General features: G+C 43.2%; 1 protein-coding gene across 1 annotated transcript in view; it reads left to right on the top strand.

Annotated features, from left to right (window-relative positions):
- Nucleotides 1–24,328, top strand: part of pcdh15b (protocadherin-related 15b) — a 591,688-nt gene that overhangs the window by 253,988 nt on the left and 313,372 nt on the right. The window contains exons 15-16 of the mRNA XM_068002764.1: nucleotides 11,279–11,358; nucleotides 15,090–15,183. Coding sequence (XP_067858865.1) covers nucleotides 11,279–11,358; nucleotides 15,090–15,183 — 174 coding nt within the window. The remainder of the gene's footprint in view (nucleotides 1–11,278; nucleotides 11,359–15,089; nucleotides 15,184–24,328) is intronic.

Here is a 24,328-nt window from a genome sequence, read left to right as displayed (position 1 = left end):
TTCGTTCACGGGATGTGGGCGTCGCTGGCAAGGCCGGCATTTGTTGCCTATCCCTAGCGAGATTTTTACAACTGAGTGGCTTGCTCGGCCATTTCAGAGGGCAATTAAGAATCAACCACATTGCTGTGGGTCTGGAGTCACATATAGGCCAGACCGGGTAAGGACGGCAGGTTTCCTTCCCTAACGGACATTAGTGAACCAGATGGGTTTTTACGACAATCCGGTAGTTTCATGGCTATCATTACTGATACTAGTATTTTAATTCCAGATTTTTATTTAATTAATTGAATTTAAATTCGCCAGCCGCCGTGGCGGGATTTGAACTCGTGACTCTGGATTTTAGTCCAGGCCTCTAGATTACTAGCCCAGTAACATAACCACTACGCTACCGTACCGTAGCTCTATCGTACTACTGAGCTCGGTGACTATTCTAAGCCATGTTTTCCACCCTTGTTTTCACAGTATACCTTATAGCAATGATGTCAATGAGTAGATGGGTGGTCAGATAATGCAGCCATCTCCCACAGTTTTTTCTAAATTAGGAAAATTAGTACAAAAGGAGCTCAAATTTTATTTGTACATCTCGTTATTTTGGAGAATCTTATTTAAAAATATTGGGCCAGAATTTACTATAGCCAGCGAGCGAACGACAACCACTGTTCGTTAGACTTGCCCTTTCCCCTTTAATTTCCATGAGACTGCGCACTGCAAGTTGCTGTAAGTGGGAGATGGAACTGGCATGGCGCCCTCTCCAGGGCATCTGGGACCTGCATGAACAAGGCAAGCAACTGTGTATCTCCTTAACCAACCAGATTGAGGATTGAACAACGCAGAGTCTGAACCAGGAAGTGTAAGTTCGAATAGTGAACTCAATGTCAGATCAGGTACAGAAAGAGAAATAAAGAGAGGGAAAGAAAGATTGAATTAAGAGAGAGAGAAAAGAGACAGAAAGAAAAAGTAAAAAAATATGTAATTTATTTTTTAAAAAATCTCCAACAACAATTAAAAGCTGAAGGAATGAGATTCCACATTTGTAAAAGTTAATTTTCAATGCCAGAGAGGTTGTTTGGCAGTAATTAAGACTTACCACGCCGTTATAATGTCATAGACTGAAATGGACAAGCCCTAACTTTCTGTGGCGAGCTTAGTTTGAATCTACCGCGCAAATACAGGAAATTCATGCAGTTCAATGCATTTCAGTGGTGAATCAGACAGTGAGATGCCGTTTCTGCGAAGCTAACAATGACAGCAGCTTCCGGATTTTCGCATTCAAGCAAGCATCTGCTCTTGTCTGAAGTTGCTGTGTAATTTGTGCCGTTAGCCTCACTGTTGCTTTGACAGTGAATTCTGGCCCATTATTTGGTCACAGTTATAACATCTTCTTCCAACTCCCAGAGCCCTGATGAACTTTCACAAATTCATTTATTGGTTCATTTATTTTTATAAGCCCAGAATTGCTGAATATAGCACAAGTACATTGGTAGAGGCGATCAAAAAGATATGCCTGTGATTTTAATTTGCAGTTTTTTTCATTGAACTGCTGCATTTAATGGTGCATACTGCAGACAGGAATTAGGTGTGAATGTGTGCAGAAACAATAGGATGATTGACTGTACTGAAGATCATAACAAACCAGGCATAATACTGAACAGCCTCAAAAACAACTTCCATGTTGAAGATATAGGAATGGCTACATACCCAATTTGTTGTTCATTGCCAACATATGGTAGCTTGTTTTAAATCAGATTTTTACAACTAATACTGCTCAATCTCCCATGGTGTTGTACACAGGGAGACCAAGTGTAGAATTCAGGTCAAGCAGGGTTAGGGGATGGGGGAATAATCACACCTAGATAGAGGAAACAGGGAGGAAAAGGAGAGGGAAAGGGGAGTAGTAGAGTGGAGGAGGGGAGGTGTGGAGGGTTGGGGGGGGGGAGCCAAGAAGGGTAGAGGGAAGGGAGAAGAAATGAAGGAGAGGAAGTGAAGGAATAGGGGAAGAGGATGGGGGAGAGGAGGGGACAGCAGGGATGGCGGAAGAGGAGAGCAGGGGTTGAGGTGCAAGGAGGAGAGGGCCAGAAAGGTGATGGGTGATGAAGAGGAAGACAGCGTGGGTCGATGAGGGGAAGGCTGACAAATTCTCTGAGCAGGGTTGGTTTCCATAATATAATCTCAGCAGGAGCAGGTGCAGGCTGCCTTTCCCTCCATTAGTCCTGAGTTTGCTCTAAATACATTGTAGCAAATCCCGATTCCAGTGTCAGCTGGAGGAGAGGGTACTTATTGTAAGAGCATGACCTGATTTCATGTAGAGACTGAAGAGTGCCAGAGGAAGGATGAGATACTAATTCTGAAACTTGTATTGAGTTTGGTTGGAACAAACAGGCCAAGGATAGAGAGATCAGAGTGTGAATGGGAGGGGGAATTAAAGTGGTGGGTCACAGGGAGCTCAAGAATCACACAGGTGAATAGAACAAAGGTGTTTGGCAAAGTGGTGACTCAATCTAACCGAACGTAGAGAGAACCATATCATGAGAAGCGAATACAGTATATTAGATTAGAGCAAGTATGTGTAAGTTGCTGTTTCATGTGGATATTGTGTCAAAGTGCACACCTGTGGTCCGGGAGGAGGTGAAAGGGCAGGTGTTACACCTATTAGGATTGCATTGGAAAATGCCAAGGAAAGGGAAGCTGGCAGGTGGTGTAGTGGAAGAGTGAGAAGATATCCTGAATGGAATCACAGAATCATAGAAAGGTTACGATGTGGAGATGCCGGTGATGGACTGGGGTTGACAATTGTAAACAATTTTACAACACCAAGTTATAGTCCAACAATTTTATTTTAAAATTCACAAGCTTTCGGAGGCTTCCTCCTTCCTCAGGTGAATGTCACCTGAGGAAGGAGGAAGCCTCCGAAAGCTTGTGAATTTTAAAATAAAATTGTTGGACTATAACTTGGTGTTGTAAAATTGTTTACAATAGAAAGGTTACAGCACAGAAGGAGGCCATTCGGCCCATCGAGTCCATGCCAGCTCTATGCACGAGCAATCCAGCTAGTCCCACTCCCCCACCCTATCCCCGTAGCCCTGCTTTCCTTTCAAGTACTTATCCAGTTCCCTTTTGAAGGCCATGATTGAATCTGCCTCCACCACCCCCTCGGGCAGTGCATTCCAGATCCTAAACACTCGCGTCACCTTTGCTTCTTTTGCCAATCACCTTAATGGGAACAGTTTCCCTCTGTCTAGACCCTTCATGATTTTGAATGATCCCACTGGAAAGCAGGAAGAGGAGGGGATAGATGTGCTTGGCTGTCAGATCATGTAGGTGTCAGAAATGGCAGAAGATGACCTAGCGAATGCGAAGGCTAATGCAATAAAATGTGAATGACATGGTTGTTAGCCTATCTTGTTTATGGCATCAGCTGCATATGTTAATTCACATTGTCCTGTTCAGTTAGCTTCAGCCTACTATTTACTCAATTTTAAACCAAAAATATTTTATTAAAATAATTGTAACAAAAGACAGAAATAAACAAAATTGTGTTGGAGAGGATCATCTTTAGAATGCTCTTTTTTTAAAAAGAGATATTGATGGTGGTACCCACTTTTGTAATAAATAATGTAATAGAAGACCATGCATTGTTTAATGAATTATTTAAATTCTGTGAATTGTGTTTTTTCATCCAAAGTGCATTTTTCTTTAACGTTATTGTGAAATATATAAAAGTAACAGCCAAGTGCAGTTTAATGATTTAAGCTAAAGTAGATGCTTGTCTCCCAACTACAATATTGTACAAACATTTCATGCAGGTAGCTCAGATGTCTGAAGATTTAAACACTCCTGTGGGTTTTGACTGCTTTATGTTATATTCTGTCTCTAGCGGAACAGTTAACAATTTGATCCATTCATAAAATAAGATGTGGACATATATCTGCTATTTTATTCACTATCAGCAATAAAAAAAAGCTCAGGCTTCTTGCTGCTGACTTGATTTTCTTTATTTCCATGCTGCTTTACTGTACCTGAGGCACACTGGCTATTTTTTTGCACTTTTTCAACCTTATTCTCTTATTCATATATGTGAGTGAGTGAATAATCAACTGTTATTTCATAGATGAATGCTATTGCTTTCTTTGAGTAGACAATTCAGTGTCAGCCCTTGTACACCGTGCTGACGACTAGATTAAATTGTCCACTGTTTCTTTATTTTTATTGTTGATTGTTAATACAGGATAGGCCACTAGTCTTATTAAAGAAGAATTTTATTGCAATGGGAAATACTTTCATTGTAAACTACATATGCCTTTATTCCTCAGTTTTTATTCCTCTTCAATTTGCTGTCCAAGAACAACTAACCTGTGTAAAATGTCTCTTCTGTAGCTATAGCTGATGTATGGAGGGCCATACTCAGAGAATTAAGAGGCTCGGGCTGAGTTGAAGGGCTGCAGGAGATTGCAAAGGTGAGGTGGGATGAGGCATGGCCATGAAGACACTTGTTAATGAGGAGAAGAATTTTTAAATTAATACTTTGGGAATGGGGGACACTGGAGCTTGGGAAGGATTGGGGTGGTGGATGAACAGAACTTATTGCAGGTCTGAATGCAATTAGAAGAGTTTTGGATGAATTAGAATTTGTATTAAATGAAGTTTGTTGGAAAAGTCTACTCCGGAGATAATAAAAGCATAGGTAGGGGTTTCAGTAGTGGTGGAGGTGAGGTAAGGGTGGAGGGAGATGATGTTGCAGAGGTGGTGATGGATAGAATAGAATGAAAGAGTCCAACAGGACACTGAGGTTGTGCGTCATCTGGTTCAGCCTGAATGAGCAGGAGGTAAGGGTATAGAGATTTTGGCATTTTGGCAATGTTCAATTGGAGGAAGTTCTTCCTCATCTACTCCTTAGTGCAGGACAAGTAATCTGACAACACGTAAGTGGTCATGAAGTTGAGGGTGGTGGTGGAATGATAGAGCTGGGTGTCATCAATATACATGTGGAAACTGACCATTTGCCTAAGGATAATGTTGTCAAGGTACAATATATAAATGAAAAAAGGAGAGGAGCAAGGATGAAACCATGGGGTACTCCAGAGTTGACCATGTAGGGAGGGGAGAAGAGGACATTGCTGCAGAAAAGCTGGTTACATTGAGATAAGTCGGAATGGAACCACTTGAGTTTATTCCCACAGAGAAGGACCACAAGAAGAAAGGTGATGGAGGAGGATGGAGTGCAGCCTTGTTAAATTCTGTTGAGAGATTAAGGAGCGATAACATACCACAGTCAAAGTCACAAAGTTGCCGTTGGTGACTTTGACCAGAGCTGCCTCAGTGCTGTAGGTAGGGCAGAAGCTAGACTAATAGGATTTTGGTAGGGAATTGCAATAGAAGTGAGCAGAGAGCTGAACTTCGAGAGAAAAGGGAGCTTAGAGGTATGGCAATTGTTTGAATATATTAACTTTGGCCTGAAGATTACCCTTATCTTTAGGGCTAAGAAAAAAAATCAGTGTTACTAGTGTGTAATGCTGGGAGTTTGTGAAAACATAAAATTCATTCATTCATAGCGTCGGTATTGAAATCGCAGGATTCTTTTGCTCCCAGTTGTGGGAAGTAAAGCTTTATTTTTTTTTCCATTTGCAAGTCATTTTCTGCTTGTTTGACTGCCTGTGAAATATCAGTTAAGAGGAGATCTGGGTAAATCCAGCAATCTGTTCACTGGTCACTTTTATTTCATGATTTTCTGCAAATAATAGTTTGGGGTAAATCTGTGCAGGTTGGTGAAACAGCTGCTACTGAGAGCTCAGCAGCATGTCATTCTCCGTTGCGGTTTGTTTTGCTTTATAGCATCAGGATGGGTGGGTGGAGGGTGGGAGCAGCCAGCACTAATCCATGTGAAGTGCTGCAGCTGACAGAACAATTGACGGTCTGGGACCCCAGAGGCCATTGCAGAAGGGGACACGGAACATGCCCTCATCACAGTCACAATAGTATACCAACCCAGGGTCAGCGTGTCTGAGAGGGCTCAGGCTAATTTGGGAGCTTATCACTGACATATGCCAACTGCTGTAAAAGGACCTGCAGACACAATGAGCAATTAGGACTGGTGGTTGAACTTACTGGAGCATTGAACTTCCATTCAGCAGGTCCTTTCTGGTGCCCTTCTGGGAATATCTCTGGCTTCTGCTAATTTGCAGTCCAAGAATGTGACAGATGCTCTGTTTTCACATGTAACCATTTGCACATAATTCCCTAGCAGCAGGAAAGGAAAAAGCAGTTTTTTTTTTCCTCAGTGGCAACTTTCCAAAGATACTAGATGCCGTCAACTACACCCATGTAACCATCCACAAGCCTGCAAACTATGCTGTGACATAGATGAGCAGAAAGGGAAATTCTCCTTGAATGTTCAGTTGGCCTGTGACATGAACCCGAAATTAGGAACCTGACCAGGATCCCGAAATTCTGCAATGACTATTGCACATCTGAGGCCCGATCTAGGCAGCAGTTGTAGGCCCAGTTATGCTGGGTCTCCAACTTCTTCCACGGTGAAATTCCCATTAGAAGTGGGGCTGGATGCTTCCTGCGCCCATGCCCCTTCCATGCAGACGTCACTAAAAGAGGTGGGACTGATGGTGTCTTCTGCCCTAAATCCCACCCGCCAGCACGCCCGGCTCTTTCATTCTGTGGCACAGCCCCACAGGCAGTTTCCTCCCTCGTCCGCAATCGGACCCACACTATAACTGATGCAAATGTCCCTGACCCAGGGAATTCAGACAAGATCAGAGTCATAAATGGCCAACGAGCGGAGCGGAACTTGCAGATTTTTGAGGCCGAGATCTCTAGGGGGTTCACACGACTCCTTCAAACTCACATAATCATGTCTGCCTGGACTCTTTTAGGAAAAACAAAAATTGAATGGGTGGTTCTTGGGAAAGCTGGCTTTTCTGTGGCCACATGGCTTCTCACACTGCTGCATGATTACCAGAACACAGCTGAGACCAGCTACAACAAAGCTCTTATGAGGAAAAGGCACATGATCGAATAGACTTTTGGGGTGTTTAAGCTTTGTCATTAGTGTTTGGACTTTAGTGGGGGAGTCTTGTAATGCATCCCACAATAAGTTGCCAATTGTGATCATCTGTATGCTTCACAATATGAGGGTTTTATAAGGAGAAGACATGGGAGACTATTTGGCTCACAAGAAAGAAAACTTTCAATGCCCGTAGTTTCAGGCCCAGCGAAAGCAGGTGGCAGAGGGATTCAGTGCTACCTCTAGAATTTTGAGGACAGCAAATCATTGCATAAAAAGTTTAATGACCTCACCAAGTCAACCAAGAGTAGAGGACTGGCAGTCATCATTATCGGCAGCTAAATTGAATGCATTAGTACCACTGCCACCTACCTTTCCCGCCCAGTATTCTTCACCAAGTCGTCTTTCACCCTCTTCCTTTGCCTGTAAATACTCCTTAAATCTCATCCTCGCGTGCAGAAAATATGAGAGTCTCACAGATGTCTAAGATTCAGTCCTGCATCTCTAATCGCTCCCATTATGAAATCCTCATTGACACCTGGAAAGCACTTCTAATGAATGACAAGAGTTGCTTTCACACTCTGTACCTTCCTCTTGAAGGAGAAGGATGCATGCAATGCCCAACAGAGGAGTACCACCAGGAGACGACCACTGAGCCTGCAGGCTCACTGCCTTTGACAAGGAAGCCCTGCCACTTCAGGGAGACCAGTAGGTGACAGAGAAGTAGGAAGGTAAATGCAGGTTGGTCAGGAAAGTCTTTGTATTAGGTCTTGTTAGTTCATGCCACTCAATTTCGATCTCTCTGCACAAATATCTGGCAGATTTAAACCCTTCAAATTGGAGAGTGGTTTTGACATTAGCCATTTAAATCACCCATGCCAACTTATTTATGAACTTCAGCAACATCAAAAATAGCAGCTGCCACAGGACCAAGGGCCCTCATTCTCTCTTCTCCTCATAATGGGTTTAAAGGATAGATGTAAGGTAGACACCAAGTTATAGTTGCAAGGAGGAAGGGCCACTTAGGAAACCACAAACACTTTTAGGCACCTTGAACAAAGTCTTTTGGTATTATTTTCTGACAGTTTGATGGTATAGCACCTCTTATACTGAGGATTGGTACATGGAGGGCTATGTAGGAGAGGGTCATGTGATAGCTTTAGTAAGAGTATTCTGTTTCAGTGAGAGAACATGAGGAAATGTCATGGGCATGTGATGAGCAGGAAAGCATATTATTGGGCGTATTAGGAGTTCCCTTTGTTGTCTTGCAGTTGGCACGGACTTTTCATCATGCTCCTGGTCGTCAACATTTTGTAAAGCTTCAGGCCCTTGAGCCTGTTGGCTTTAGTCTTCCCGCCTGTCTTCTTTTACTACTGTATGATGAAGACCTTATCTAATAGCCAGATTGTGAAGGAAACAGCAATCCAAAATGATGTGGGTAACCCTTGTAGGACTATACTGTCCCCCTCGATAAGTCCAAACACCTGAATCAAGCCTTCGGCCCCACAATGATTCTCATGGCATTGTCTGCCTTATTGAATGACACTTATTCAAGTGTTTGGGGGTTTCACCTAACTGGCACCAAGTCCTGTTCACCCATCACCTCTGTGCTCGCTGACCTACATTGGCTCCTGGTCTGGCAATGCCTCGATTTTAAAATTCGCATTCTTGTGTTCAAATCCCTCCATGGCCTCACCCCTCCCTAGCTCTGTAAACTCCTCCAGCCCTACAACCCTCTGAGATCTCTGTGCTCCTCCAATTCTGGCCTCTTGTGCATCCCTGATTTCCTTGGCTCCACCATTGGCAGCCGAGCCTTCAGTTGCCTAGGCCCTAAGCTCTGAAATTCCTTCGCTAAACCTCTCCACCTCTCTCTCCTCCTTTAAGTCGCTCCTTAAAACCTACCTCTTTGACCAAGCGTTTGGTCACCTGTCTTAATATCTCCTTATGTGGCTCGGTGTCAAATTTTGTCTGATAACGCTCCTGTGAAGCGCCTTGGGATGCTTTACTACGTTAAAGGTGCTGTATAAATGCAAGTTGTTGTTGTTTCATAATAGAGTCAGGAGTCATTGCATTAAGGGCTGTCCTTGTCCCTGAGTAGCCTTCCAGAATCCTGGCTTGGCCCAATGAACAATCCTGGGATAGTTGACTGCCTTAAAATGAAAGTGGCATGGCAGCTTCCTGGGTAGCAGTTATTCATGTGTATGATAATGTGCTTGGCATTGCAAACAGAATGCACATTCAGCGAACAAATTCCTTTCTATTCACAAAGTTGGTTGAATTCTGTAAAGGGGCTCAGATGGTGACATGGGTCTCGTTAATGGCTCTCTCTCACTCGGAAAATCCTGCCAGTCTTAAAACTGGATTGGTCTTTTCTGCTGTTTTGGCACTTCCATTGAGAATGTGATGCACTGCTCAGCTCTCCAAAACATAGCACCTGTCACCTACTTAATGCAGCAGTAGGTTGCAGATTGGCTTATATGGCACATAGCCCTTGAAATAGCCTAAAGAGATTCTGTGGCATAATTCACTTGCACTGTAATTTTAACTGCCTCACTTAGTACGATGGCAATGCTGGTTGAAGACTCTAAATCAGGGTCAAGTTGTTGAAATAGCTCTTGTCATTGTTTCCTTGGGAAACTGCAGCCTTCTAATGCACTGCCATCTGGACAAGTTTAAGTATGAACACTTTGGTTTGCAGATGCGATATACTAGGTATCTGTGTATTTGTGTCAGTCTACCCCTGTGGTGCCTTCCCAATCCTGCAAATCCCTATCCAAGCTTCTTCCACATCCTCATTATCCTCTTCCTCAAAACACAAGTTTGTAAGAATGCCCAGGGGAGCTTGCACTGTTGCAGGTGGGGCAATGGACTTCATGCTCCAAAGATTATAGCATCACAAATGCTAGCCCAGCAATAATGCTTCAGTCAGCTCAGTCCAAGATCCGTACTTCTAACTCAGCAATCAGATAAATAAAGCTCCATCTCTCCAAAATGGCCACTAAGCCACACTTTTGATTTGCTACAGCCTCTAGCAGCCTACATTTCCACTGATATACTGGTATTAATGTTTGGATGCGGGAGCCTGGCATTGGGGGAAGGAATTTGAGTGTTGAATGTTGCGCACTTATTGCACATGGACATTAATGGTGCGGGTGAGAATTTGGAGATTGTAGGGGACTAAGAGTGGGAGTAGAAGAAAATACTAAACCCCCACTGGATCGGCGGAGTTTTGGTGCCAAGTCCCATCACATTTTCCTCATATTAGCACTGAAATTGTACCCAGATGTGGCTTCTAAACAGAGGAAAATCTAGCCCAGCATTGACGCCATCAGTGACAGTTTGTCAGGCTTGCTGCCTGTGTTAAGGCATTGTCATCTGCACAGCCACCCAAAAGTGTCACTTTTGTGCTGCATTACCAAGACTTCAAGGCTATTTGGTGAACTGTGCTTTGCATTGTTGCCTAGCAGCTGCCTTTGCTGATAGGTGTTGCTTCCCTCTTCATCCCTAAATACTGGCAAAGCATCTCAGGTGCTCCTGGCGGGAAGTTGTGATCAGAAAATCACAAGCCTGCAGCCTTGATTTTCCATCCAATCATTTAATTGGATGAAAAATCAGGAGCTACCAGTCTACGACCTCCTTACTAGCACCTCCTGTGAGTGCTGCTCCTTGCCAGACGCACCTAATTGGGAATCAACCCTCTAATTTTTGGCTTTGATGGTTATAATTGCATGTTCAGTGAAATAACCAGAACAAAAAAGTTTTAACTCTATCAATGGTGGCCTGAAATTACATTGTGCAATATTAGCAAAGAAGTGCTCAATTGTTCCAAGTGCAACTCCTTTGCTCTTTCAATGGAGGTGTTAAACTGTGGTTTGACAGATCCTCCTCACAGACATTGTACATACTGTCACTCTACTTATTCCACTTGTAGTAAGCAACTTTTCACAATCTTTTTCTTGAAAGTTGGTTCTCTATGGTAGGGACTTCCAGTGTTCAATCACACAATCAGTTAGACTCAGGAAACCTGTAATTGTTTTTCTTGAAAAGAAATTAATGTGACAATAATCCGCAATATTCTACAACTCAAAAAAAAAACATTTTACCAACACAACTATTAATATGATCCTCCAACCACAATAAAAGATCTGCAACATGTAATACATTACAGTAAGCATAGCAAAATCCATTCCAAAGATGTCAGGAACCTCAGACTTGACTACCTTTAATTGTTGTATTATAACTGTGCTTCCTTTTCTATATTTTTAGGCCACTGATCGTGAGAGGGACCCGATCACCTATCGCATTCTGAATGGAGATCCACAGCAGGTTTTTAACATCACTCAAAAGTAAGAGGAAATAAATAACTTTAGAAATGTAACCAATATGACTCATGGGGTAAATTTTATGACTTAGCGCCCAGCTTTGCACAATGGGGAATTTGGGGCCAGACATCGGCATGCCAGATTCACTGCCCGCACAGCTTTCTGTCCATTAATGTCATAATTATAATTTGCTGTGTGAAGCGCTTGGGAGATGATAGTGTGTCAGGGTTTTCAGTAGTAAGATTCTGATTGAATCTGCGCCCTGCTAAAGTATTGGTTATACGTATAATGATATGAAAGAGCTGAAAGGTTATATGGCAAGAGCAATGTGCAACACGTTGACAGGTAACACTAGTACCATGCAAACTCGGGCCGTTTACCTGGTACATGGTACTGTTGCCAGATCAAAACATACCTCCTTCTTCCGCATCTGTTCCCTGGCCCCACAGATACTGTCGATCGTGATGATTGGACACCACTGCTAAACTGGATAATTCACCCATCTCATGCAGCTGCACCTCCATTTCGCCAACCATCAGAGAAGGGATTAGGTGCTGTATCACTTCATCAGGTGCCCACAGATCCCATTTCATGCCTCTACATTGGGCTTGCTTTCAATTAATTTTTTCTGTCATTTCTTTCCCCCTCACCTGTACTACCTTGTAAAGCTGCCAACTGTTTACAATCCATTGTGAAACTTTTTAAAAGCTGAAAGAATTTTTGACCCCCACCCAATGCAGTCATTTATCTCCATGTGCAAGACCAGAGTTGCTCAGGAAGTTTATGATAATTGTGCAAATGAACTGAACCCAGAAATTGCCAGAAGTCAGCTCAATGGGCTCTTGGCTAGTATGCACCAGCTGCAAACCAGTCCCTGCGGCATTTAGCCAGGATCAGAAAATAAGTCCTCTTTTCAACTTCTTTTGCAGTAACAGTTTTTGTGCCTTTTAGTTTGGAAAATCAAGTCAGAAGAAGAAGATCTGATTTTTCACAATGCAAAATTAATAGAACAACTACAGATAACATTTAAACCCGAAAACATATTTTCCCATATTTTAAATTATCCAAAAACAACAGCCAGAGTAGTCATGGCATTTTGACGACAGGTAAAGCATTGACAAAATGCACCATAATTTCACCAAGTGAAAATCTGACAAGCCAAGAAAGAGATCAGATTGTGTGGCACAGCCGTGTATTTTGTTGCTGTAACGGAGCTGAGCAATATGTTTCATAGGCCCTGAAATTAAACTGTGCGATATCACCATAGGAATGCTTAACATACTTGCCTGAAATTCGTCTCTTGGCTATTTTAGAATAAGTAGGTTATCACTGAAATAGTGGAAAGGGGAATTTCATATCAACGCGTAAAGCATAATATCCTACTATCCTGCAGCATAGACGCTAATGTCCAACCGCATTTTTTTAGGGCCACAGTTTTGGTTTTAAATCTTGATGGGCAGATCCACTGTGTAGAAAACTCTCTAGCAGTTTCCATAATTGATAATGGCAGAATCAACAGAGTCCAAATGTGATTGAGTCACAAAAGCATGAAGCAAACCTATTGATTTCATAATCGCGCAGATGGTGTCAGAATTATTAAGACCGTCATCTTGAGGTTTTACCTGTAGGTAAAGAAGTCAAAATTCTGCTTCTGCTCTTACAAAATTGTGCAATCCTCAGCCCATGATTTTCTATCTATTAAAATGAATAGATGGAAAATCACAGGCTTGCAGTGCGCAGTTTCGTGATTATGTGCTTCTGCCATGAGCCACGTGCGCAGAAGTGGAAATTTTACCTCATCACGATTATAGGGGTAAAAAGAAATTGGGCCGGAACTTGGTCCGACCAGCGTGGCAAGGCTGTCCGCACCTCCTGCGGACAAAGACTACAAAAATATTTACCTCCTGGTCTCCAACGTCCACTTGCTCCATTTAGAGTTTTTTTTCTCAGTTCAGCGCTGTGATGGCAGCGCACCTTCCTGCGTACCGATAGACTCTGTGGGAATGGAAGCCCCGCCCACAGAATCTGTCGAGAAGAGAAGCCCCGCCCACAAGCAGGCAAGTAAAACTCATTCATTTAAAGTGAACTTGCCTATGTTAGTGTAAATAAAAATTTAACATACCTCATTATAAAAAGCCAAGCAAATGATTTAATTTAATGAAACTTACAGAAGTTAAAAGTTTAAAAAAATTACATTTTTAATTTAAAAAAATTTTAATGATCAAAAAATATTAAAATAAGAGTCATTTGACATTCCACATTTTTAAAATTTAATCTTTTGTTTCGTAGTCATTAACAGTCACAGCGCTTTTAAAAAGTAGTGTAGGGCTGGTATTTTCCAACGTATCTTTTGGTGGCGTAAGTATCTTCATTCCAGTTGAGCAGATGGGTAAGTTTACGAATGTTTCCTGATTTTATTGATTGTAGCGTAGGTGGCCCTTTAAATCGTTACCGTCAAATCGCCGGCGAAACAATGGGAGCAAGTTTGCAATTTTGGGGTTTTACTGCGCATGTGCGCGTTGGCGAACTTGCACAATCGATTCGCCGACGGTTGGAGAGGACGCCATTATGGAGCGGCGTCCTCAGGTGAGTAATTTCTGGCCCATTGTTACGTAATGATTCTCAATCTGTTAAGCATTGTGATGGCAAGTTGTGAAATTGAATTCAATAAATCTGGTAATTTGTGGGTTAGCCCCGATGAGTCGACCATGAAAGCTGCCAGATTGTCTTAAATACCTAACTGGTTCACTAGTGTCCTTCAGGGAGGGAACTGTCAGCCCTAGTTTGTCTGGCCTACATGTGACTCCAGTCCCACACTATGCGGTTGACTGTTGGAATGACCACAGCGCAACTCCAGATGGGCAATAAATACCACCTTGCTAGTCTTGCCCATGAACAAATATTTTTTTAAAAAGCCTCAAATTTTCCCACCACCTTGCTATTTGACCGTTTAGATGGTGTATCTACATCTTGCATCTGAAAAGCAGCTTTGGGTCTTTGCGCAGATCAACCCCATCTGAAGCAGGTCTCATTCATTTGTGCAGGTGCTTCTTAATGGAAGCATAAGTTGAATAAGTAGATGGGAGTGATGTTTTTCCTCTCAGTAATAAAATGGACAAAAAATTTGACATGGAAGAATGATCCCTTAGATTAATGGGGGTATATATGCTGACACTCCAGAAGTATTGAACGAAGAAATTCCTGACAAAGGAATGTTTGTCAATTTTTTTCTTACTAACTCACATAAGGAAAATATCCAAATTGCACATCAATGCAAGTTGGAGCCTTTTTTGCCCAATTTTACATACATTTTTTTTTATCAAGGAGGTGGTAATTGAATTTTAAGTATTAAGGGACAAAAGTTACAATTCTGTTTTGTTCATGTGTATAGCATGTATTATTTCATGCTTTAAAAGCATGAATTTATTTTTGATGCTGGTAGATTTGACACCAGCTTTAGAATAGAGATTGAGCCAACCTATAACCAGGAATAGAAGTTGCCTGCACTATTGTCACAAAAACATAATAGAGAGAACTGAAATTGATCTTTCTATGTAGAGTACAACATATTTATCTGAACGTATTAAACACTGACATTTGAAAGAAATTGCTTAAAATTACAGTAATCCATTATAAAATAGGAGCACATTTCTGACTGTATGAGGTCAATTGTTCTAATTTCTTAAACTTCTGCAGCATGTTTACTGGTTCTTGAATGTTCATTTAAACCTTTTCTTGCATTCTATTTTCTCTAGCACTGGACTGCTAGTCTTAAAAAAGTCTTTAGACAGGGAAAGTACTGATCGATACATACTCATTGTCACAGCATCTGATGGCAAGCCTGATTCGGTAAGTCAATTAAATTCTTTGATTGATAGTTGTTTTGTACTTTTTGCAGCTATTCTATTTAAAGTTTTATTCTGGTAATTTGACATCAGGGTTTAGAAAAGTTTGTACATTCTCTGGATATAATTTTTAATATTGTTGTGGGTGCACTGTTTCTCCACGTTAATAGAGCACAAGAAAGCCATGGATGAGAAGTGTCCATCGACTGTAATCTGTTCTATTCTATTCTGTCATGGATTTCCTCCCACACCAGCTGTTGATTCCTACTTTAGGAAGTGCGAATAGGCAAATTTAGCGAGACTATGCTCTTGGAGCACAGTCTCACTGGACAGGAATGCAGGTCAGAGAACTGGGGCTTTGGCGTTGTAACCTAATCCCTGACTTGTGCTCCCGTCCAGTGACGCTGGAGGAGCAGAGCGCAACCTCACTAAATTTCCTCTTTAAGTTCCTTCCTCTACCTCCCCTAAAAAAAAAAGTACTATTAATATTTCTATTAATGTCAAATCCCTCTTCTCAACAGATATCGATTCAGCCTCTATTTAAAATTGTCAATTGAATGTCAATAGAACAGGTTTTGTCCTGTACTAGTTTTATGAGAACATATGAACATTGAATAGAAGAGAAAGTTCTTCACTTTGTTATTTAATGGGACGTGCAGAGCAAATTCAAACAATTCACTTCTGCCTCCTGCTTTGATACTTGGACACAAATTATGTATATTTATCTCAGTTTTGTTTTAGTGGTTGTTGCAAACTTAGTCATTGTGCATGCGGAATTCAAATGCCAACTAAGCTAAAATCTTGCACCAAGCATAACCTGGTAGAGGTTTCTTGTTATTGTCTGCCTGGCAACAAGCCTGAAACACAATTTTGAAATTTATACGGATTTCATGATTGCCTCAGAATGTATTTGACTGGCAATTCCTTTTTTGAATTTGAGAGGCTAGGTAGTCAAGATTTAGGCTGTCCTGGTATCTCTTTTCTAGGATATAAAAGACAGCTGTTTGGTTAATTTGAACAGTTGGAGAATCTCATGAGGAGAGACAGTTGGAAAATTTCTTGAGCGGGGCAGTTTAAAAATGTCAGAAAAGCAGCCAGGAGACAGTTTGAAAAGAATCAACAGGCTGGATACTCCTGAAAGAGAAGAGACTTTGGGCGCTAAATTGGACCGTGCAGCGCCCGTTGTTTCGGCGCTACACGGCCTCTCCGACATCCAAGATGGCAACTTGGTTGCGCGCGCACGTTTCCAGCGTGACGTGCGCCGGACGCCATCTTGGTATAGGAGTTTGCGCAGGTGCAGATAACGAACGTTGGAATCATGTAAAGTATGGAGAAAATGGCGTCAATCAGTGTGCAACGCTGATTTAAAGTGATAAGTTCTAAAACGGTGTCTAACGCTCAACTAAACGCACAGTCTTAACCCCGACCATCTGAACGTGTCTTAGAGTGCATCGAGGACCGCCCCCCCTTGGCGCTATTTAAAGGGACCATGTAGGATTGACAGGTTAGTGGCTGGATTATTGCTTCTGGCTGCCGAGACATTTGTAACTGCTTTTGGAGGTCTCCTACACTTGAGTACTAGGACGCGGGGACATAGCCTAACATTTAGAGCCAGGACGTACAGGAATGAAATTGGAAAATGACCTTCAACAGGCAAAGGGTGAGAGACGTTTGGAACGCTCTTCTGCAGATGGCAGTTGATGCTAGCTCTCACTTGTGAAAGTTAAATCTGAGATTGATAGATTTCTGTGAACCAAGGGTATTCAGGCATATGGTGCTATGACGGGTATATGGAGTTAGGTCACAGGTCAACCATGATCTCATTGAATGGCGGAACAGGCTCGAGAGGCTAAATGCCACCGTCACTTGCTGCCTCTCGATATACGCCACCTTCTCCTGCAAGAAAGCAGGACATGTCTGGGTGATTATAATATTTAAATCAGGCTCCCACAGCACAATTGGGAGCCTGATTTAAATTTAACTGCTGCTGGCCGAGTTTCCCAAGGTCCGATCACGGCCGACCCCTCCCAAACCCCAATCTGCAGCCAAATGGAGGTGGGAGCTGCCGGCTCCAGAGGTAATTGCTTTTTATAAAACTCCTTGCAGGCCCGGAGGATCAGGAGTGTTCCCCCTGGCTCCTCAAGGAAGCCTTCGGCCTCCCCGCTGCTGATCGTGGCCTCTCTCTAGCCCCTGCCGTGATCAGCGACCTCTTCACCCCGTCGCCCCAAGCCTGCCAACCCCCCCCCCCCCCCACCCCAGATTGTCGGGGACCATTTCTTCCAGCACGAAGAAAGAACTAAATCAGTGACTGTTCGAAAAATCACCTAACAGTTAAAGGCAAAAGAAGAGTTACCCCACCAACTGGCATTTGTGCAAGACGGCTCCCAGCCACTGGAGTCCTTCACACTGAATGTAGCAGTTCTGTAGATCGAGGTGTTTTATTGTATCAGAGTCCAATGGCATGAGACAGCACTACATAGTCAATCGGGGTCAGCCGCAAATCCTGAAAATTGAGTGTTCCCACAGGTCCCACTGTGGCCCGAGCCACTCCTTTATTCTGAGACTCAAACAGGCAGTGCAATGTGTTTGGAAGTTCCCTTTTATCAGTTTCCAATCTGTCCTCCAACCTTCTCCTTCACCCAGTCAATCACTCGACAGGGGGCTGGTTTTCCAGCCTGTCAATCTGGCCGGCTGCCGGACGGGAAATGGAAGATAAAAATTATAATGAGGTCCTGCCGTTAAGTTCAGCAGGACCCCCGCGTCCTCGGCCTCGCTGGGTTCTTTGGCCGCTTTCGGCCTCCCCGTAAATATCGGGCCCGATAAGTCAGGCCAAATATCCTGTCGTACACAATTCCTACCCCGATATCATGCACGTCAGAATTTTTATCCTCAAGTCTGTAACCTTCTGCTATCTTTTGAATTAGGAATTTATCCACTTAATTTTTAAATGTTTCAAATTGAGTCTGTATCCACTGCAGCAGGTGGATTCTAATTATGACGTTTTAAATCTCTCAATTGTGTTTAGCTCAAGGTTTATCTCATGTAACACAAAATCTCTTTCCTTAGTCTGTTACGTAGTTAATAAAGTTCTTTTAAATCAGTTCTTTTAAATCCACTGGCTTGGCGATACTTGGTTGATTGAGCAAATTACAAACATAAACATTAGAGCAGTCCACCACTTTACTTTGATCATCAAAAAGACAGACCAGAACTATCAAACTGCAGCTCCCAGCTGGTATTTCCATCATTCTCTCTTAGGCTAGTTTGCAGGTTCCTTCACAAGATTCCAACTGCTTTTTTAATAGTTTTTTTTCAAACAAAGGGATTTAAATCATACTGTGCAATATTAATAACAAAGATGTTAACACATTCGTAGGACATTTCTTTGCTATTTTAAAGAAGTCATTAACCTGTTTAAAAGAAGTAAGACAAATATCACGCATCATGATTTGGAGGCAAAAGCCAATTAAGTTGTATCAGCATCTAAAAATTGGAAAGTTTTTTTTACCAAAGCAGGAGCTTAGAGAATATGAGAGAATGAGAAGTAACCATTTAGAGGCATAGATCTTACGTTGTCCATGTCCGATTAATTATTACATGTTATCTTAGGTTGTGGTTGCTAAGGGCCCGACATTCCTGTCTGCTATTTTTAGTGAGAAATAAGATGCAGATACCACAAAGAATAGAAAAGGATAATGAAGAATCAAAGATAAAGGTGCTGGACTGGCAATGTTCAGCATGATTAGAAGGGGTCTGGTCTAAATTAACTTAGCAGGTACAGAAAGGTAACTGAAATGTTATGCTTTACTTCAAGGGGGCTGGAATTCAAAGGGGAGGAAGTTCTGATTCAGATGTAGGGAGCCTTGGTCAGACCCCATCTGAAGTACTGCATTCAGCTTTGGACACTGCACCTCAGGAAAGATATATTGGCCTCGGAGGTGGTACAGCACAGATTCACTAGAATGGTATCAGGGCTAAAAGGGTTAAATTATGAGGGCAGGTTGCCTAAACTTGGCTTATATTCCCTTGAGTTTAGAAAGTTAAGGGGTGTTCTAATTGAGGTTTAAAATGGTAAAGGCATTCAATAGGGCAGATACAGAGAAATTATTTCCTCTAGTCGGGGAATTCAGACTAAGGGGGCATGATCTTAAAATTAGAGCGAGGCCTTTTGGGAGTGCAATCAGGAAGCACTTTTTCATCTAAAGGTTAGTGGAAATCAGGAACTCTCTTCCCAGAAGGCTATGGATGTTGGGATAATTGAAATTTTTAAGACTGAGATTGATAAATTTTTCTTAGGTAAGGATATCAAGGGATATGTATCAAAGGCGGGTAAATGGAGTTGAGTTACAGATCAGCCATGATCTAATTGAATGGCAGAACAGGCTCGAGGAGCTGGATGGTCGACTCCTGTTCCTAATGTTTCTAAAGTTAACAAACAGGTCAAAGGATCAGAAGTGGGAAAACCTCAAATGTGCGATGGGTAGAGCACAAAATACATATATTCCTGCAAAGCAAAGAGGGGGTGCAATAAAAAGTAGCGTTAACTCTTTTCACCAGTCTTTAATCAAATTTGCTACCCTCCTCCTAATTTTGCCTGATCTTCTCCAATAGTCTTCTGTGCGGTATCTATCAAAGATTTTCTGAAAGTCCATCTACACCATGTCATCCATTGCATCTCCCCCATCCACCATATCTGTCACCTCCTCAAAGAACTCTATCAGATTTGTCAACCATGATCATCCTTTCTCATAGCCGTGTTGGCTGCTTCTATTTATTTTCTCTTCATCTAGATATTGAGTAATTTCACCTTTAATCAAAGACTCCAAAATTTTCCCTACCACAATGTTAAGCTAACTGACTTGTAATTTCTTGAGTTTGCTCTGTCTCCCTTTTTGGAAATAGGTATTATACATTGCTCACACTCCAGTCCTCCAGCACACATCCACTTTCAATAGAATCCTAAAATTTAGGGGGAGGATTAACGGGAGAACGGGATCAGTGCGTGGGAAGCCCGAATCGGACGTGCACCCGGAAGTTCTGAAGGAAACGAGGTCCGGACGATTTTAATGGCCGGGCCTCATTTTAATATTTGAAATCAATCTCCCGCCCAAAGCTGGGGACCCAAGGAAACAGTCCTGGGGTGGGGTGGGGGGGTGGTGGGGAGGTCCAAGATTCTAACGTTTGGTTTCAATGAGTACACAAAATATATCCACATTAATATTGAAGGGTGTTGATAGAGTTGCCACTGAAGTCCAGCAAAAGAGAAGGGAGGAGGATAACTGATGCCCACACCCAAGTACCTGGGAGTGGACATAACGGGAAGGGGAAAAAAGACCATGTGGACACCATCAGCACCACGACAACATCTGATCCTAGCTTTCATATTCTTACCTCACATATTGAAGTGTGATGTGAAGGAAGGGACAAGTTCCACGCCTTCTGTCCCTTTTGACTTGGGATCATCTCACAGGCATCTTACAAATACTAATGGCCTTTGTGATTACTTGTCATCTCTCACAGGTATTTCTACTTCATTACCATCTTTGATTTTTTTTGTTAGTGGAGCAGATAATAAGCAAGGCTGCGTTCATTAGCCATTATTTCATTCGGCTGAACAATGGCACAGATGTAGGTGCAAATGATCTGCATTATAAACATGGGCAATGGAAGGTTTGTAATTAATTACTTCAGAGTTTATTTGCATAGAAATATTTCCAATGGTCAGGACGATCCTTTTGGCTACAGTTTTCCATATGCCAAATGTTAATGATTCCGTTTTTGTTTATCTGACAAATAACATGAACAGAATTTGATAACTGTCACTAGGAACAGCATTCTCTTAACTGGTAGCTTAATTGGTCATCGTAAGGATTGACTAGGAAGCAAATAGCCCAACATGGTCACACCGTACTCTCCTTCACAGTAGCTAATGGGATCACCCAGCTAGTGTGTTTTCAAACAAGAGGAAATGGCACAAATGGGTTTGTGTCCCAGCAACGACTTATTGGTATCTTGAAAAAAATATGAACGGATGGTTTGATTCTGTGGCCCTGATATTTATGGGGAGGCGGGGAAGGAGCGGGAGCGCCTGTCAGCGACCGGGAAATTCGGAAATACCGGGAAGGCGGAGGTCCTGCTGAACTTAATGGCAGGACCTCATTAGAATTCCTTTACTCCGTTTCCCGCCCAGCAGCCAGCTAGATTGAGAGGATGGGGATGGTCCCCAGCAACCGGAACAGATCGGGGGCCGGTGTCAGGGTTGGGTGGGGGGGCGGTCCTCGGACCGCGGCAGCAAGGAGGGCAGGAGGGAGGGAGAAATCACGGGGTGGGGGAGACATTGCGGGGTGGGAGGGGTTCAGCCAATCGTGGGGATGGAGGCAGGTTAGCTTGGGGGTCTGGGCGGAAGCACTCCTGCTCCTCCTGGAACCACAAGCAGTGCTGCAAAAGAGCACTTACCTGCTAGATTCAGCCATTCTTGCCTCCCTTCAGCTGTTAAATTTAAATGGCTGCCAAAATCTGAGGAAGAAAGCCTTATTAACGTATTATAATGACTGACCCACCTCTTAAGAGCGGGTTCCTTGTCCATTCCCCATTCCAACCCCCCATGGTCAAACCGGATGTAGGCGCATTTGCGGCGAATTGGGGTCGAGTTTCCCGTTTTTAGCAATTTAATCCCCACCCCCTGACCCTCTCCCTCCCCTTGTGGTGGTGGTGGTGGGGGGGGTTAATATTCCCTCCTGTGACTGAGCTAATTAAAACAGTTTGAAATAGGGCCTCAAATTGGCATCTCATCTTCCACTTAGTTGATCCAGACATCACCTGGTTTCAGACAAAGCAGATTCTTATTAATGTTGTGCCATGTCTCATCCAAGCAGCTAAACATTGGCAGCAGCTCACAGCTTCATGAAAGATGTGATAAAATATGCTTTAGTAGATTAAAAAAAAAGTTCAGGCAGCCAAAAGGGACGGAAGCCTATCTCTATACCAAGTTCTAACAGGTTCACATCCAAGATCAGCAGCGAACGGTTTGATTCTCCAATAGTCTTCAGAGAGGGGTGAAAAAGAGTCAAATAAAAATTTTAAGACAGTGTTTAACTTCTCTGTATCTGATTTTAAATAAGCACATTGGGTTGCTGCATTTTAATGAAATTTTGACCCTATAGATTGGTTGAGTCCCATTTGAATAAAAAACATCTAACACTGTAACTAGGTGTAAAAATAAATCATCATTAAATCCCGATAGGCACCAACCAATAACTCTGCCATGGCAAAGCTTATGGAAGCTTTACTGGATAAGAAACTCTTGCAACATCTCAATCACAAAACTCTGGTATCTAGCCATTGACTTGGCTTGACCAATTGACCAATCAACTTGTGCTGCTCTTAATCTCATGGTTCAGTATTGGAGAGATGTGGGCACGATTTTGAAACAAAAGTGCAGGTGCATTGGGGAATGGGGAGGCAAAGAAAATCACATTTTTGAGGAGCGGGCTGAAATCCCGGCTCCAACACGCCTAAGAGCGCACATGACCCAGAGCCACCTGGGTGCGCGCACCGTTCCCGAACCCGGAAGTCCCACCGGCAATTAAAGCCGGCGGGACGATATTTAAAATCGTTGAAAAATCCATAAATGCAATTAACCATGAAGACAAGCGGTTTCAATGCTACCTCAATGTGTTTCCCGTGCTGTGTGAAACACGGCATGGGAAATGAGTCAGGTTTCAGCCGACAACCATTTGGATATTTAAATCCCTTTTTGACAGATTGGGATAAAAGGTCAGTTATTGCAGCAAGACACTCAGTTCTCTCAGGCTAACTTTTGGTTGGGAGATCTTTGTGTTTAGACTGAAAATTCTCGGCTCTCACTCAGAAATTGTTCTGTTTACACGTATTTACCAACTTTTCGGACCCCCTCAAACTGACACCATCAGGAAAAACAGAGGGACCAACGTCGCAGGAGGCACAACCCTCATCAGAGGGTCTACAGACTGAGGCTGAGCTTCCTGGACCTCTCTGAGGAGCAGTGCACACAGAGGCTGAGGGTGAGTTGCCAGGTGGTCGCAGACATCTGCAGCCTCCTTCATGCCGAGCTGCTCCCGACTGGGTCTGGCGGCATCTCATTGCCCGTTGCTGTTAAAGTGACCACTGCACTCAACTTCTTCGCCTCTGGATCATTCCAGGATTTCACTGGTGACATCACTGGGGTCTCTCAGTCATCTGCCAACAAGTGCATAAGACAGGTCACGGACGGTTTGTTTCGCAGGGCCTCGCAATACATCAATTTCCCCATGGACAACCTCAACCAGACGGAGAAAGCAGTGGGATTCCATTCTGTGGCTGGCTTCCCACGGGTACAGGGTGTAATCGATTGCAAGCATATAGCAATACGAGCACCTCCACACGAGCCAGGTCTGTTCATCAACAGGAAGGGCTATCACTCCATCAACACTCAGCTCGTTTGTGACCACCGCAAAAGATTTCTTCAGGTGTGTGCGAGATTCCCTGGCAGCTGCCATGATTCGTTCATTCTGAGGGAATCCAACATCCCAGGGCTCTTCCACGCACCAAACTGCCTTGACTGCTGGCTCCTCGGGGACAAGGGATACCCCCTGCACACATGGCTGATGACACCTCTGAGAAACCCCATCAGCGAGCAACAGCTTCAATACAACATCGCCACCAGGTCTGTAACTGAATATACGATAGGACTGCTGAAGATGTGATTCCAGTGCCTCGATCGTTCTGGGGGAGCGCTTCAATACGCACCAGCGAGAGTGGATCACATTATAGTAGTGTGTTGTGTGCTGTACAACATGGTGCAACAGAGAGGGGTACCGGTTGATGAGGCCCAATGCCCTCATCCAGCATCCACATCTGCAATGAAGATTGAGGAGGAGCAGCAGGAGGAGGAGGACGATGAACCCATGGGCAGAGCAGTGGTTCACCTGGCTGCTCGTGAGGCCAGGGAGTCACTGATATATGAATGGTTCTCATAAGATCACAAAGTGAAAATAGTCCAGTCCTCACACCACCTAGAAAGACCGCGCCAACACCAGCGCCCCCGCCACCCTGCACAAAACAGTCCTGCAACTACACATACGCCCACTGTAAAGTCACCCATTGGGTGGCATCAAGTCTCGCCTTTTATG

This window comes from Heptranchias perlo, chromosome 21 (genome assembly GCF_035084215.1).
Source record: "Heptranchias perlo isolate sHepPer1 chromosome 21, sHepPer1.hap1, whole genome shotgun sequence".
Classification (NCBI taxonomy): domain Eukaryota; kingdom Metazoa; phylum Chordata; class Chondrichthyes; order Hexanchiformes; family Hexanchidae; genus Heptranchias; species Heptranchias perlo.
This window is presented reverse-complemented; position numbering and strand designations above follow the sequence as displayed.